At 44.4% G+C, this 16,683-nt stretch overlaps 1 protein-coding gene across 1 annotated transcript; it reads left to right on the top strand.

Moving 5' to 3' along the window:
* Positions 1-11,936: 11,936 nt before the first annotated feature.
* On the top strand, positions 11,937-12,728 carry NANOS1 (nanos C2HC-type zinc finger 1; the record flags this gene model as incomplete). Its single annotated transcript, XM_080913223.1, has 1 exon — positions 11,937-12,728. One exon carries the CDS (start codon positions 11,937-11,939, stop codon positions 12,726-12,728), a length of 792 nt encoding a protein of 263 aa, XP_080769349.1.
* Positions 12,729-16,683: the final 3,955 nt, after the last annotated feature.

Below are 16,683 nucleotides of genomic sequence, written 5' to 3'. Positions count from 1 at the left end.
CCTAAGAAACATGTTTACTGGCTTGCTACATCCAAACTGTGGCATTGGGCTAGTAAGTGATCCATTTTTATAAATATCCATGTACAGTTGAGAAATATTCAGTTAGCAGCACTCAGGACAGCAGGCCCTGCACCTCTCCTGGGCAGCACAGTAGTTGAGGGGACATAGGTGAACCAGTCCCAAGAACAAGAGTGAGGGAGAACTGGCCCCACAGTTCATGAGGTGACATGGGTGTGGAGTGACGACTTCCTCCCTCACCACCACCTGCAGCAGTTAGGAGAGCTGGTCCTAGAGTCATGAGAGTGGGTGAGGTAGCCCCATCCCTCATTAGCTGCAACACTCAAGCAGGGTGAATCAGCACCAGAGATGTGAGAGTCAAAGAGCTGGCTCAGCCCCTCATAGGCTGTAGCTTTTGGAAGAATGAGGTCTGTACCTTGGCTGGGCAGCACAATGGAGCTGGAGCTGGAAGTATGGGTGCAGGTGAGTTGGCCCTGAGGGTGTGAGACCAGAAGAGCTGACTCTGCTTCCTTCCTACTAGTGGCAGCATTGGGTGGCCTAGCCAGAGCAGTGCTGGAGAGGGGCTGACCAGCTTTGCTCCCAGCCTGTCCCAGATGCAGTGCTCTGAAATGGCCTACTCCAAAATCTATACCATCTTCTTGGTATGTAAATGCCATTCCTGCTATTCCAAAGTTGCAGGATCTCCATGACATGGGGCAATTATAGGATAACTGGGAGGAGTCCAGGTGAAGATACATACTGATGGTGTCAAAAGCCAGAGATCTTGAACCAGACCATTGACTTATTACAGTGAACATCTGCAAATAAAAATGTATGGTCAGAGGAATTTGTTGTAGGAAACACTGTGACATACTATAGCTTCCATGATTTGATGTTTTCTATACTTTTTGGTGGTGGTGGTGATGTTTGTGTGTGTGTATGTATGTGTGTTATTTTGGGAGGAGGTTGCAAGAGTGAGGGACAGATATGAGGGGACTGGGGTGGTAATATGAAGCTCACAAGAAATCAATACAAAGCTTTCAAAAATGCAGTTAAATGACAAGCAGCATGGGGGCTTCTCTACATAACCACTTAATTGAGCTTTTACCCTCTAAGCAATCTTGCCAGCCCTTCTTATCTGTATATTTTATAAAAAGCTTTATATCCTTGGTGCCTTGGAGCAAATGCTTGTTTGCTTGCTTGCTTGTTTGTTTTTCTCTATTTTGATTTTCAGGCCAACCTGTTCTACATTGAGATGCTGTCTTAAATAAATAAATAAATAAATAAATAAATAAATAAATAAATAAATAAATAAATTTCTTACCCTTGTGGTATTTGTATCTCATGGGCCACCACTGGGAAAGGGAATGGTCCAAGATGGACAAGATCAGAAGAAAGATAATAATGCTATCTGCATTTTTAATTTTTTAATAACATGAGGGAACCTAGTATTTGAATAATTTAAAGAGGTTTTTTTTTTAAGTTTTCATTAAAAAGTACCTTTGGGCTGGAGAGATGATTCAACAGTTAAGAGCTCTAGCAGAGGACCCAACTCCGGTTCTCAGTTCCCACACCAGGTGGTTTACAACTACCAGTTCCTGGGTTCTGATGCTTCTGGTCCCAATGGGCACCTTCATACATATGGACATGCAAACACACACACACTTAAAATAAATCTTTAAAGGAAAAAAAGATACCTTCGCTTTTAAGGTATTGAGTCTCCTACCAAACCTTTGCTTATTCTTAATAGTTTTAAATGCATATGTGCTAAGTGCTAGAAGGAGCGCGAATGTTTCCACTGTAAATAAATGATAGATGCTTGGCAGAATAGACAGGTTTTATATATCCCTGATTTATGTTCTGTATACAGATGAACATAAGCATTATACCCTACAAACATGCATAATCTTTATGTTTTATGTATCAATACAACAGATCAAATTAAATTGTTTTTAAAAAAATATATTCAGACACCATGGAGGGAACCTTACTACATTGTCATCAGATCTTCACAACGGTGCTAAAAGGTAAGAACTTCAGCTATTGTATAGATCAGTACTCATTCAGGGGTGACTTCCTCTCCAAGGGACAAGTGGCAAAGGCTGAAAAAAAGAAAGCTGTCACCCCTGGTAAACAGCCTAGGGATGCTGTCAGAGTTCTACAATGTGGGGAACAGTTGGACTAAAAGATAACCAAGAACTGCCCACCTTCAACACCCAAGTGCTGAAGTTGTGAAAAGCTTGTTGCAGATGAAGAAACTGCCTGCCAAGGTCCCCTAGACAGTATGGGAGGCAAAAGGATGGCCATTGAACCTGCAAGTACATGGTCTTCCATGGCAAAGCAAAAAAAAATCTAGTTTGGAAACAGAGTTAAGTTTCCTATTCCACTGGTCCTAAAGTAAAGAGATGAGCCTGGATTAGCCAGGTAGACCCAGTTTGATCACTAGGTTCCTTATGAATAAGAAAGGTAGGAGGGTCTGTGTCACAATACTACTAGGAACGGTCAAGACCCATTACTGACCTCCAAGGTGACAGAATGTGTTGACCCCAAAACCTAGCTCAGGACCACTGCACTAGAAGAGTGGAAAGTCTAGTCAGTCCAGGGAAAATCACTGGTAATATGTTAGAATTGTACCTGTGATGATGGAATAAAAATATTTCCTCTAGGCCCATAGGGAATGGCTCTATTCACAGGTATGGGCTTGTTGAAGGAAGTGTGTCACCAAGGGGTTGGCTTTGAGGTTTCAGATGCCCAAGCCAGGCCATGTCATTCTCTCTTCCTGCTGCCAGTCAATCCAAATGTAGAATTCTCAGCTACCTTTTCAGCACCATGTCTGCCTGCATGTCTGCCTGCATGCCACCATGGCAATAATGAACTAAACCTCTGTACTGTATGCTAGCTGTTGTAGAGTGTGTGTGTGTGTGTGTGTGTGTGTGTGTGTGTGTGTGTGTGTGTGTGTGTGTGGTGTGTGTTTGTGGTGTATGTATGTGTGGTGTGTGTGTGTGTGTGTGTGTGTGTGTGGTGTTTGTATATATGTATGTGTGTGTGTTTGTGGTGTTTGTTTATATGTATGTGTGGTGTGTGTGTGTGTTTGTGGTGTTTGTGTATATGTATGTGTGTGGTGTGTGTGTTTGTAGTGTTTGTGTATTTAATGTGGGCTCTGAGGATGAAACTCAGGTCCTTGTACTCTCAGGGCAATCACTCTACTGTTTTACTGAGTTATCTCCTCAAACCGCCCCTTTATTCTTTTCTATATTCATGACATATGTGTTTGTCACCCTTAAGAAGCACTTTGTTTAGTGTTTTAGTGTTAAAAGAAAAAATTTCCCTGGGCATGGTAGCACACAACCTTAATCCCAGTACTTGGGAGACAGAGGCAAGCATATCCCTGTGAGTTCAAGGTTAGCCTGCTGTACATGGTGAATTCCAGGCCCACCAAGGCTACTAGCATGACCCTATCAAAAGAAAGAAAGAGGAGAGAGAGGGGGGAGGAAATTTTTCTTAGACCCACTATATTGAGTAGTTTGTGTTTAAGCAAAATTAGAAGTGATTCTGAGACTATCAACCAACATCAGACAGCTCTTAGAAAAGAACAGAACTGAGACACAGAAAACAAATAATGTGACTATGAGCTCCTCAATCAATATGTCAGTTTGTTACATATAAACTAGTAGTTTACAACTTAGTTAATTGGTTACTAGAGGGCCTGCAATCACCCAAAACCCTATTACTACCACTAAACGTCTTTATTGGTTTGGTATGGAGTCCGGAGCAGATATCAGGGCATATTTAAGCCCATTTACAAAATATCTTGGCAAAATGAAAGTGGAAACAGTTCACTCTTTTCCAATTTTATTTCTGTCACTCGCCCTGTATTCCTGGTGCCACGTTTTCTCATGTTGCTATAATTGACTCATTAATACTGTTCAACAGGATCCACTGAATAAACATCAGATTTTTATCCATTCTACTGCTTATGAACATTTGAGCTGTTTACTGTTTGGGGCAATTAAAAACAATGCTGCTATGAACAGTTGTAACAATTTTATTGAGGTGTGATGCATCTCACCATAAAATGTACCTATTATAAAGAGATTAGTAATTCATACGGCTGTACAAACCACACCACTACCAAGTTTAGGAACATTTCCATCACTACCAGAAGGTCCTTCATGCCTGTTTGCAGCCAATCCCACCTGCCATAGACCACCACCGAGCTGCTCTCTGGCTCAGTCTTTTCTAGGAATTTCATATAAGTAAATTGCAGACAATAGCACTGCTCTGCAGCTGACTCCCTTCTCAGTGCATAATATTTTGAGGCTGATTCACCTTGCTCCATGTTTGATCCTTTTTAGTAATACTTTTCCATTCTGTGCCTTTGCGTATTATTGCCCAGTAACTATAATTTACTGGGTTGAATTTCAAGTTCTGGCTGAGAGATGCTCTGAAAACATTTGCATGCAAGACTTTGTGGGGACCTGTATTTTCATTTCTCCAGTATAATTAATAGTATGCAAAGTAATTTTATGTTTGGTTGTTTGTTTGTTTTTTAATATGAGACACACTGTTCCCAAGTTGGCCTCAAATCTGGAATTTTTCTGCCTCCGCCTCTCCAGTGAAGGGAAAGCAGATGCATACCATCAGATCTGGCTCTATGTTCTATTTTTTCTCATTTTTTGAAGTGCTGGAGATGGAACCCTAACCCTTGCCTGTGTTCATAAAGTGTCCAACTACAGAACTATACCACAGCCTGTGTCTAACTTTTAATAAACTATGTACCTGGCAGACAGTACCTTCAGATACTACCCTGCACAGCGTTTGTCTTCCAAGGTGACCGGGCCATTTTGCATTCATCACTCTGTCAGAGCAGAACTGAAGATGAGTGGGAAGATGGTCCCTTAAGGGGAGCATGAGTTGAGTGGTGAGACCAGAGATAGGGAATTCTAAACAAATCATTCACAGCTTACCCTTGGCTAGGGATAGTCAGAGATATTAGGGTTTAGAGAAAGGCCACCACCACAACTGTAAGATACTGAACATGTTTTCAGCCTACCTAAACCCCTCCTTCATGTCTGTGAAACAGGTACAGCAGCAGGTAGGTCTAAAGCATGAGGTTAATCAAAGCACCTGGGCTCATGGGCCTGGCGAGTGAAAAGCAGGTGCTTGTGGTAGAGAGATCATTACTCTCAGCTGGGAGACTGTACCCACGGCTGGAGAGAAGAGAGTCCCTAACTTGATTCTCCTAATTCCACTGCAGCCCTAGTCCACAGACACAGAATTGTGATACAGTACAAGGCAAGGTGACCCACACTTGATTCCAGCACTTAGGTGGTGGAGGCAAGAGACCAGCCTGGGTTACATAAACATCGAGTTCCAGGCCAACCTGAGCTGCATAGTTAGACCTTAGCTCAAACAGGGAAAAAGGAAGGATGTAGAGGGAAAAGGTAAAAATAAGCTGACACAGATATCACCTCTGCCTGGCCAGAACAACGCAAAGCTTTTTGACAGGTGACAAATACATTTTCGAAGTTCAAAAAGAGAAATAAAGCCAGCTGCAAGTAAGAGGACCCGACTCCAAGTGCACAAAGACACTTAATGATTTGTCTTGTAACAAGTCATCAACAAAAATGTCCCCACAGTACCTGAGCTGAGGAAGGGGCCTCTGAGTTGGTAGCTTTTTGCAATATGAACTTTTTTTTTGAGAATTCCATATGTGAATGCTATGTTTACATCATTTCCTTTCTTCTTTTCCTTCCTCCAATTCCTGTGTCCTTCCACTATTAATCCTTTCTTTCTTCCTTTCCTCCTCCTCCTTCCTTAGATAGAATCTCATTATGTAAATCAGGCTGGCCTCAAACTCACCGAGATCCACCTGTCTCTGCCTCCAAAGTGCTAGGATCAAGCACATGTGCCACCCTCCCAGTTTATTCATTAGTTGTTATTGTTACATATATACATATACATTTATAAATGTAACCTGCTGAATCCTTTTAGTATTGCTTTCTATGTGTGTTAGAGCTGACACATGGGATTGGATACCCTATTGGGTTCATGCCTGTAGAAGACTCTCTCAACAACCATTAATCACCTGTAGTTCTTCATCTAGAGATGGGACCTTGTGAAATGTCCCTCATTCATACAGGCATATCAACTGGTGTCATTTTTCAGGTCTTATTTAGGCAGCCATAATGTTGAGATTTCATGAATGCAGCTTCTGCCATATACAGGAGGAGAAAACTCCTATCACTTACCTTCTTACATCTCAAGTTCAAGGGATAGGACAGGATCACTAACCTTCTACTCACTCAGTGGGAACTATAAAACTGAGATATCTCTGTCTTAAACCTATCACAAATTATGAGATGAAGGTGGAACACAGAAGTAGGAAAGCAACAGCAGGGTGTCTGCGATTTTTCCTAAGGAGCTCCTTCAAGGTTCACAGTAAGGGACCAGGGCCCATAGGCCTTAAGTATCTCATCCAATGCCACATGTCTCTTCAAAGTCCTACCAGGGCCTAGTAAAGCCACTTTACCCAGGAATGTCTCCACTATGTCCAGCTCTAAGATTCCGTAGAGTCACAGAGAACAAGGCCCAAAACTTGGCCTGAGTTATGACATAGACAAGGTCAGGGCCCTTCAAACAAATTCCTCCCATGACCCTGACTTGGACCTACCTACAAAGCCTACAGCAGGGAAGTGGATAGGGAAAAGCACGTTGAGGTACTCCCTAGAGCCTGGCAGAAAGGCTAGTGAGAACCTACTACCCAACAAACAGTATCTCTAGCTTCCTAGTGCCTGGACAAACTGCCTAATTATCCAGGGCTGACAACACACTTCTGGAGAACTCAGTCCATCTACAGTCTGTGTGCAGTCTCTCATGGCTCAGTTCTGATACCAGCAAAGGAAGCAGTCAGGCTAGGGGTGTGTGGAGGGAGGAACAAGCACAAACAGCCCCTCACACTTAACCACTAGAGCCTTCTGTCTAGCCAGCCAAGCACACTTTAGAAGGGAGCTGAGATGAGGTCCATGTCCACCTGTGTTCTTGCCTCCAATGGATGAGTGTATTATTTTATGAAAAATAAAACAGAAATTTTCACACTCTGGCTATTTCTGTCTAATGCAGTCCAGACTCTTGGAAAGTGAAGAACAGACAGTTCAACTCCATGGGAGATATTGGAAGATATGTTATCTGCTCTGCCTCAGAGAGATAGAGCTGGATAATTCATGGCCAGGCTGAGGCCTATGTTCAGAGACAAAAAGTAAATGTTTATTTTGCTCAGATGTGGAGCAGTCACCCATTCTGGGGTTTCCAAAGTCACTAGCAGCAAAATCTCCCTTTGTGTAGAAGCCACGTGTGCACCTAAGGCCTTCATTGTAGTGGAATGTCTCCCTAATTGATTAAATAATAAAGACAACAAGAAGTTAATTATTGATCAAGGAGGAGGTGGGCCTTCTGGGTCCGAGAGAGAAAGAAGAAAGGCAGGAGGGCACTCCCTTTTGGACAGAGGAGCAGGAGCAAAGTGGACAAGACGAAGACCAGGGACTGATAGTTCTGGTGGTGGAATCCACCATGATCTGCCACGGAAAGATTTCTAACAGAATAGTTGGTGAATTTAGGATTATAGATTCTGTGCCCAGTGATTGTGTTATTTGTTGATTCTAAACTAAGATTGTCTGGTGTTTTCCTTCCGAGGTGACTCAGGGCCAGAGAGAAAGAGCATAGCTAGCCAGAATACGGTCAGGCTTTGGGGTGGGAAGATATGGCAAGGATTGAGCTCCAGACGAAAGGTAGAGAGCAGAGTGCAGACTGGTGAGAATGTGTCCCCAGCAAGCCCCAGAAATTTGGGATTGCTGAACGGGTTTGGCAGCAGCCAGCCACAGGGGTTAGATGACTGAGAATGTGAGCGGTTCCGTGGCAAGCAAACTGGGCAAGAAGTTGGGTGGATGCCCATGGGGTTAGCCATGGGGACAGGGAGACGCCATGGCCAGAGAGTAGGCAGTGATAACATGGATTGATTTTTTAATAGTTACTTGAAACACTTCATAATCTTTTTCTCCACGTTTAGACTTTCTTTCTGGGTCAAACACCTACGTAGTACCTGAGAGTAGGGTGGCAGTAGGAAGCAGTGTGTCCCAGGATACTCCCACTCCTACATCCTTCCAGGACTTCACTGTACCATCCCATGCCTTGAGGTTGCAGGAATTAGACATGGTGTTTGATCACATTTTACATTTCGACTGTCTTGATGGCTCAAGCAGGTAAAAGCACTTTCCATGCAAGCCTCACAGTCTAAGTTCAATCCCTGGAACCCGCTCAAAGGTGGAAAACCCTGCTCCTGAAAGCTGTCCTCTGACACATATCATACACACACACACACACACACACACACACACACACACACACACACACACGTAACAGGTAAGCATACAAAAGCACAATGATAGGTTTGTTTGTTTTTAACTTTATTCTTACTCAACCCAGGGAGTAAGAAACATATGGAGGAGCACAAAAGTCCTGTTTCTTATTTCCTCTAGCCTGTCTTAGAGGAAGCAGACATAGTAACCAGAAGGTTTAAACTTTGCTTGCTAAAGTTTTTCTCAGAATAGAACTCCCCTTCTTCAGAGCTTGAAAACTGTGCATACATTGAAAGTATGCAGGCTACATAGACAGATGTACAGAGTGGAATTTTCCATTTCTAGAATAATAATCTTCATGCCACTCTGGAGCCATCATGCTTGTGGTAAGAGCAAGTTCAGAGTCAGCAAGCCTGCCAGGATTCTGTGAGAGACTGTTTATTTTTGGTGTTTGTGGCAGGGTGGAGGTAGGGGAGGGAGAGAAAGGGTGATTTTTGAACTTCAGTTCAACACGAACTTTTAAACAGTAACTATGAGCTAGAGAGATGGCTCAGTGGTTAAGATCACTGACTATTCTTCCAGAGGTCCTGAGTTCAAATCCCAGCAACCACATGGTAGCTCACAATCATCTGTAATGAGATCTGATGACCTCTTCTGGTGTATCTAAAGGCAGCTACAGTGTAGTTATATAAAATAAATCAATACATCTTTAAAAAAAAAAAGGAACTATATTGCCAAGTGCAGAGTATCCTTGCCTGGCTTTGTGTCTCTACCAAACAGTGGAAACAGGACATGAGAAAGAATATGAAACACATACCTTCAAGCCCTAACTTGACAGTTGATCAGAACAGAAGTCCCTTTCTTGCTTCAGGTTCTGTCCCTGTCTCCAATGGGTTCTGAACAGCTCCCTGCAGGCAGGAGCTGATGTAGAATCTCTTGTACAATATATGGAAGCATCATCTGTCAATTAGAAAAGCTATGGCCAGTTAGCTGAGTCAGAAAATAGAAGGTGGAGGTTCCGGGAGGGGAAGGATATTTGTCCCAAACTCAGAGGAGACAGATGCATGGAACCGAGAAGTAACCAGCCATTGGCATTCATAGAAAAAATAAAATAAATGAGGAGATCCACCCCAGAACACTGAAGGAGACAGTTGCATGAAACTGAGGAATTAGACTACAATGAATGGGTAATTAAGTTATGAGTTAGTCAAGAAACAAGCCAAAGTTATTGAAGTTATATAAGAAGTCATTATTTCAGAAAACAAAGAGGCTGGGTGAAAAAAGTACAAGGCTACAGGCTCAAGCAAAGCCACACTATTCCAACTCACTTCTTTCCAGCTACCGACTGATGGATGAAAATACCAACTTAACCTAAAAAAAAAAAAAAAAAAAAATTCTCTGCTGTGGTATTCGGGGAGGTCACCTGGCCTGAGTCCTGATTCTAATTATCACACAGTCACTGTTTGACCTTCAAGAACTCCATCTCCTCTTAGGGTCTCATGTTTTCCTCACCTGTAAAGACTAGATTAGATGATTCCAAAGATTCCTCTTACAAATGGCCTGTGTCACCCACACATTCATTCTAACACTAATCCAAGCCAGAACCAAGTTTTGAGAATCCTTTGCCAGGCACAGCAAGGCATGTGTGATTCAGGAATTTCTGGTTTTGTTGGAGACTCAGTTGTGTCCTGTGACATTTCTCTGGAAGCTGCCTGGTGAAAGGGCATGTAATGTTTTCCTGGAGCAGACACCTGAGAGGGCATGTGATGCTTGGAAAGAGCATAAGTATAACCCAACAGACAGTGAACGACGCTGTGGCGTTCATTTGTCTTATTGGTCTTCACTGGATTTTGCTGCCTGATGCTGCTCTTCACTGACACTCTGGCATTGGTGCTCCTTGCTTTCTTTTTTGATTTTCATTTTGTGACTTCATAGACAGTAACTTGTCAAGACAAACAACAAAAAAAGCTTCTCATATTTTGGTGGCTTCCTGCCACTTCCATGGACTCATACCAATTGTTGGAGCCTCATGGTCTCTTCTAGATCGATCTGCTGCTACTGATTCATGTTGGTGACACTATTAAACTGGACTGATAATATTCTGACAACAAAGATTGGAATCACCTCCAAAGAACTTCTAAACAAGTCCATGACCCCCTTGTCCTATTAACCTTTCTTCCTCTCTACCTTTGGTCAGTTATAAGGGAGCTTGATGTGTTTAAGAACCCTTATTAAAGTAGGTTTGTAAAAAATCTAAACCAAAACATGTGAATATGGACTACAACCTAAAGAAAGCTGATAGCATCAGAGGTCCATTGACACAGTATAGTACATAGTGGGAAAAGAAAGATCAGCTCTCTCCCCTGCAGAGCCAACAAAAAGAAGGCATTTTTCTGTCAGAAGAGCCCTCGGTGCCTTTTCTTAGTTTCAAATTATTTTTTGAGGATGTTGCTGTTTATCATTTTAAGTTGTCTTTTTCCCAGGGAAGGGCAAGTCTTCTATCTCTTTCTCTCCTAATAAGTCCTTTATTTTCTACGGTTTTACCAAAAAGAGACAGTGTAACCTGTTTCAAAGCATTGAATATACTGTTTTTCAAGTTCCAAACAGTAGATTTCCATATAAGCACCCCGGAAGGGGAGCTTCTCACAAATTAGCCGGTAGTAAGAATTTCTGACCCAGTTGTCGCCTCTACCTAAGTAAGTGAACAGCCTACGGACCTAGTTTCTGAACACCTGTTGGACCTGCTGCGGTCCTCCATTACTCGATACTATATAAACCATATAAATCGTGAGCTTCCTCCCTGAGCCTCAAGATTTGTGGGAGGTTTTCACCCAGTGAAAAGAGCTCCAGAGCACTGTGCCAACTGAAGTCACTGGGTATCTAGCTGGGCTTTAATGGGGTTAGCAGCTAGCCTTGCTTCCCACAGCTTTTCTTGATGGTGACAATAAAAGGGGGAAAGTGGTAGCTTCAGACCATCGGTCCAGCCAAAGCTGCAAGTGGATGCATGCCACTGGCATCCTCAATACCTCGCAAAAAAAAGAAAAACAAAAACAAACAAGCTGGGTCACCGGTCGAGGTCTCCACACTCGTGCAAAACCTAGCCCCAGCCACCGCCTCATCCAGCCCCTTTCTGCAAAGCCATTCCCCCCACCCCCCTCAAGCGCCGCCCGCCCCTTCCCCAGTCACCACCAATCAGCGTCCCGACCGGCGCCCGCGGAGTCAGGTCGGCAGCCATTGAGCGCCAGGGCCCGAGGCGGCGCCTCACCCGCCCCCTCGCAGGATGCCAGGCGCCCCGCAGCTGGTGAGGTGGGCGCAGCGCGCGGGGCGCAGGAAGCGCGCGGGGCTGGAGAAGAGCGCGCGCCCGCCTCCGCTCCGCCTCCGTCCGGGGGCGCGGGCGCAGTTGCCCGGGCGGAGGATCGCAGGGGGCAGGGCCGAGACAGCTAGGAGGGGCACGAGAGAAAGCGGGAGCGATAAAAGGAAGCAAGGCTGCCCCACCCCGCGGCAGGCCGGCGGGCAGGCTTCTGCATCCCTTCCGTCCGGCCCTTGCCGGCGGCGGCGGGGAGGCGCGCGACCCGCTGCCGGCCCATGGAGGCTTTCCCTTGGGCGCCACGCTCGCCCCGCCGCGCCCGCGCCCCCGCGCCTATGGCGCTCGTGCCCAGCGCCCGCTACGTGAGCGCCTCGGGCCCGGTGCACCCGCAGCCCTTCAGCTCCTGGAACGACTACCTGGGGCTAGCCACGCTCATCACCAGGGCTAGCGACCGCGGCTCCCCGCACGAGGGGCCCGGGCCCACAGCGGCGGGGCCCACGCTGGGGCCGCCCGAGGACGATGAAGACGACGACGGCGATGAGCCGGAGGCCGGGGGCCGCTACCTGGGCGGTGCGTTGGAACTGCGCGCGCTAGAGCTGTGCGCCGGCCCCGCCGAGGCCGGGCTGCTGGAGGAGCGCTTTGCTGAGCTGAACCCGTTTGCAGGGCGCGCCGCCGCGGTGCTGCTGGGCTGCGCGCCCTCCGCCTCCGCCGTCTCCACGGCCGAAGTGACGCCGCGCGAAGAACCGAGTCCTGCGTGGGCTGCCGAGCCTCATTTGCACGCGGCCTCTGGGACGACGGCCGCGCGTCTGCTGAAACCGGAGCTTCAGGTGTGTGTGTTCTGCCGGAACAACAAGGAGGCGGTGGCGCTCTACACTACTCACATCCTCAAAGGCCCGGACGGCCGGGTACTGTGCCCGGTCCTGCGCCGCTACACGTGCCCCCTGTGCGGCGCCAGTGGCGACAACGCACACACCATCAAGTATTGCCCGCTCTCCAAAGTGCCACCGCCCACCGTCCGCCCGCCGCCGCGCAGCACCAGGGACAGCCTGCCCAGCAAGAAGCTGCGCTAGGAGCTGGCTGTATCGAGCTGCATACACCTGTACTCCTCTCCCGGGGCTCAACTTGGGAAGTCGTCTTGGTTTTACGGAAGCCGCAGGGGCGCAGCACTTTCTTGTGGAGTGGTCGGTCTCTGACGTTGAAATCTTGAATTTCGTCCCCCTAGTTTCTAAAACGAGCATCCAGAATGGTGAGGGCTGAGCGGGTGTACCTCCGGCTAAAGTGTGGTGAATGTGGCGCTGTTTACTGTATATGTCGGCCTATTTTAGGTGCGCATCCGTATGAAATTGGCTAATCTTGGATGTTTCGTTTTATGAATGGAGGCACTTTATTAGGTCTAGAGTATTTTTAATAGCCTCTGAACTGAGTGTAAAACTAAATTGTATGGAATGTCGGCAAAATGACTATTTTATTGTTTGATGCAATTAATTTATTTGTCATTCTAATTGCAGGTAAAGCAACTTAGTACACTTCCCAATATTAAGAGGGTGTTCTTGTGGCTTGTTTCTGTCCTAGATGGGAGACTTAAAGGCACAATCTGTAGCAGGTAGAATACAGTTTCTTATCCCTTATGTATCAGATATTCTACTGAATTATCAAGTAGTCCTTCCAATCCTTAAAATTAACTGTGACAAGGCTTAATCATATCGTGTACATATTTGGAAATGGTGCTGTTTAAGAGATGTGTATTTATACTGTGACAGTATTATGAATCCATTAATCTCCCCTGTACTTAGCATTTTCTCTATGCACCACCCCATGGTCCAATTCTTTGTGTCTGATGCTAAGACATGTCCTCCTCAGAAAGGAGGAAAGCTTTAGAGGAGTGTTATCCAACCTTGATTGCTCAAGTTCAGGGTTCCTAAGTAGAAAATAGGGAACTATAATGCAATAACTCGAGTTCCAAAAGGTTCTACTCTGGGCTGTTTACCTTCCAATTTACAGAGGGTGTACCAAAGTTAACACCACTTAAGGCTATAATAATTGTGGTTAGATACAATTATCATACCTCCCTCTTGGTGGTTCCACTGTTACTGAGACCCTTGTCTGCTTCCAGAAGCCTAAAAGATCTTCATGCAAAAGTTCCTAACCCTTTCCAGTACTTCTATAAATCCATCATACTGAGTGGTGGAATATGGCACAAAAGTACCTACCATCTAGACAGAAGAGGGAGGTGAACGTGAATTAAGACAAATCCAGACATGCACCAACACCATCTGCAAGTACCAGCCAAGATATTTAATTATATAAAGCTTGCAATGGTCAGATTTAGCTAGGAATACTGGGAGTTAGGCTCAACTGCCTTTCATATTAAGCAACTTCACAGCAAACTTACTTTCTATATAAAAGAGGCTGATGTGAAAATACTAGACAGCTGTAAGCCCAATTGGTCAAAGGGAAGATATTCTTAGCAAGGAAGAAATCACTTTTATAGCCCATTCACTACGCCCTAAATAAAACCATGTTCCTTGTTATTTTGCTAGAAAATATACCACTTATTTTGGGGTGAAGTTTTTCAAGGTAACATAACTTCAACTGATCTGCCTTTTCAAAAAGGTATTCTCAATGTCAAGTCAGAATTGCTGTAATCCCAATGTATGTATGGTGCCAGTATATAAGTTCATGAGCGGAACCACAATCTTATGTACCTAATGCCAACTTTTAATTTTTGGCATCTTGCCAGAACTAAAGGCTGCTGAAACTAGCAATCCTGTTCAATGGAATATATTGAGAAGGCTCTGGAAAATATCCTCAAGCAGCCCATTAAGATAGCTGTTAGAAAAGTGCTTCTAAACAAGAGGACCCACTTTCTGTTCCTAGCACCAACATAAAAATAGGGCAACAGTGGTGTGCCTACCCCAGTGCTGATGAGGCAGAAGCTAGGCTTGCCACATGTATGAGCACCAGATCTGAGTGAAAAACATGATTTCATAAGCTATTTGGTCATCAGAAATTGGAACTCTACACTCATCTGAATATTGGGGGTAATTTAAGCCAAAGGTAGCTGTGGTTGCATTGCTGTGGAGGCAGGGCCCTATGCCTGGACTCACTAACAAGGCAGTCCGGCTCCAGGTATGGAAAATTCCAGATCCAAAGAAACACCTTATTTGAAGAGATTAAGGGGGGGAGGAGACCCTTGACCCCCATGTACTTGCACACAGCACTGTCCACACAAAACTGTATCCCATATCATGTTCTCCAACCCATGCCAAATCTGTTTCCCAGCTAACAGATACTCAATGTGTACAATATAAGCAAAAAAAAAAAAAAAAAAAAAAAACTTGTTTTTCTAGTGTTCTAGAGAAAATAAACTCAGCCCTAAAAATAATCGGTCCTTTAATCATGACACTCAGGAAGCAGAGGAAGACTAAGCAATCATTGGAAAGCAATGTTAAAGGTTTTGCAAAACTGTTTACAGTAGATATCCAAGTCTAGGGCCAGGGGTATAGCTCAATGATAGAACACTTGCCTAGAACGCACAAAACCCTAGGATCAATACCCACTATTGAAGGGACAAAAATGAAACTTAAATCCAGTTTCATGTAACGCTTTGATAAAGTTTGCTTCTGCCTAAGATTGCACTGTGGATCTGTCTAGACCACAAAAAGGCACATTGTAACAGCTTCACCATGAGCAGAGAGGCACAGGTTGTGCTGCGCTTTAGCCTGCATTTGTCTAACCAAACTTGTTAATTTTAATGGCTTTTAACTTTTTTGTACTTTGTTTTCCTATAAAGTCCTTTTCGGGAAGTTAAATGGCTTTGCTTAGAACTTTTGTCAGATATATTAAACCAAAACCATGTATTTCAGAACTACCAGAAATGTATTTCAGGTTGTCTTTTTTTTTTTTTGTCTTGAGCTTTCTTAAGAGTATTCCCTCTAGTGTCTCAATTCTGTTATTAAATATAACTGCCAAAGTGTCTTTGGAGAAAATATTAAGACTGAGTTTTACCGGCCAAAACTGACCTGGAAAATTCTGGGATTACAAGCCATGTGGCACTGGTGGTTCTCGACTATAATATCAATATATAATATTGGCTAGTACTTTTAAGACTCCATTTGTTTACAACTGTAGAAGCCACAGGGCTCACCATAAGATTAGTCAGCTTTCTTTCAACCTGTTTAATGCTAGTGATGGAAGAAGTGTGATAGTAGGAACCCATGAGCTAGACCAGAGCAAAAGCATCAGATAATTATGCCCCCACCCTATTCTCTGGGTTCTCTCCTAGAACAAAAAGCAGAAAGTATCTGGAAACCCCAACTGAGCTGCAGCTGGGTCTGCAGGAAAACCTGCTCCCCCATGTGCACCCATCTAAATGTAGCTGATCAAAAGAATCACTTGCTGGGGATTATCAGCAGCATCTGGTTCACTACTGGAAACATATAGGCAGGTTACAACCAGTGCTCTTGAAAACAAAAAAACCACCAAAAGAAAAAAAAAAACAGTAGTCTATAAGTACTTTTACTTGTTTGAATGTAGTAAGCCCTCTAGCCACAAGAAAACTGTTTTAAATTTCAGTCATTTCAACAAAATTAGTACTAGCTCTTCTGGCCTGATAGTATTTAAAACCACTACTTAGTAAAATTTATATGCTTAAACACTAAGTTTATCGCAAAAATCCTCATCAACTGTATTACTGGGTTTCGTCCTGATTCTTGGTGAAACCCAAGGTGGGTAACTCATGCACATCATCTTAGAGAACATTTCAAGGAGGGCACTTCACAAACTTGCTAGCTGCCACTATTTGCTTTTTGTGTTATTCTTTTGATACTAACAATGACATTCCAATAGCACTGATAAAATACACAGAAACTTAATATATGGGATATAGCACCATCAACAAATCAACACTAGGGGGCTCGAGAGATGGGTCAGTGGTTAAGAGCACTGGCTGCTCTTCCAAAGGTCTTGAGTTCAATTCACAACAACCACATGGTGGCTCAGAACTGTCTGTAATGGGATCTGATG

This window comes from Micromys minutus (assembly GCF_963924665.1).
Source record: "Micromys minutus genome assembly, chromosome: 2".
NCBI classification, from domain to species: domain Eukaryota; kingdom Metazoa; phylum Chordata; class Mammalia; order Rodentia; family Muridae; genus Micromys; species Micromys minutus.
Note: the sequence above shows the minus strand (reverse complement) of the source record. Positions and strands in the feature narration are given on the sequence as shown.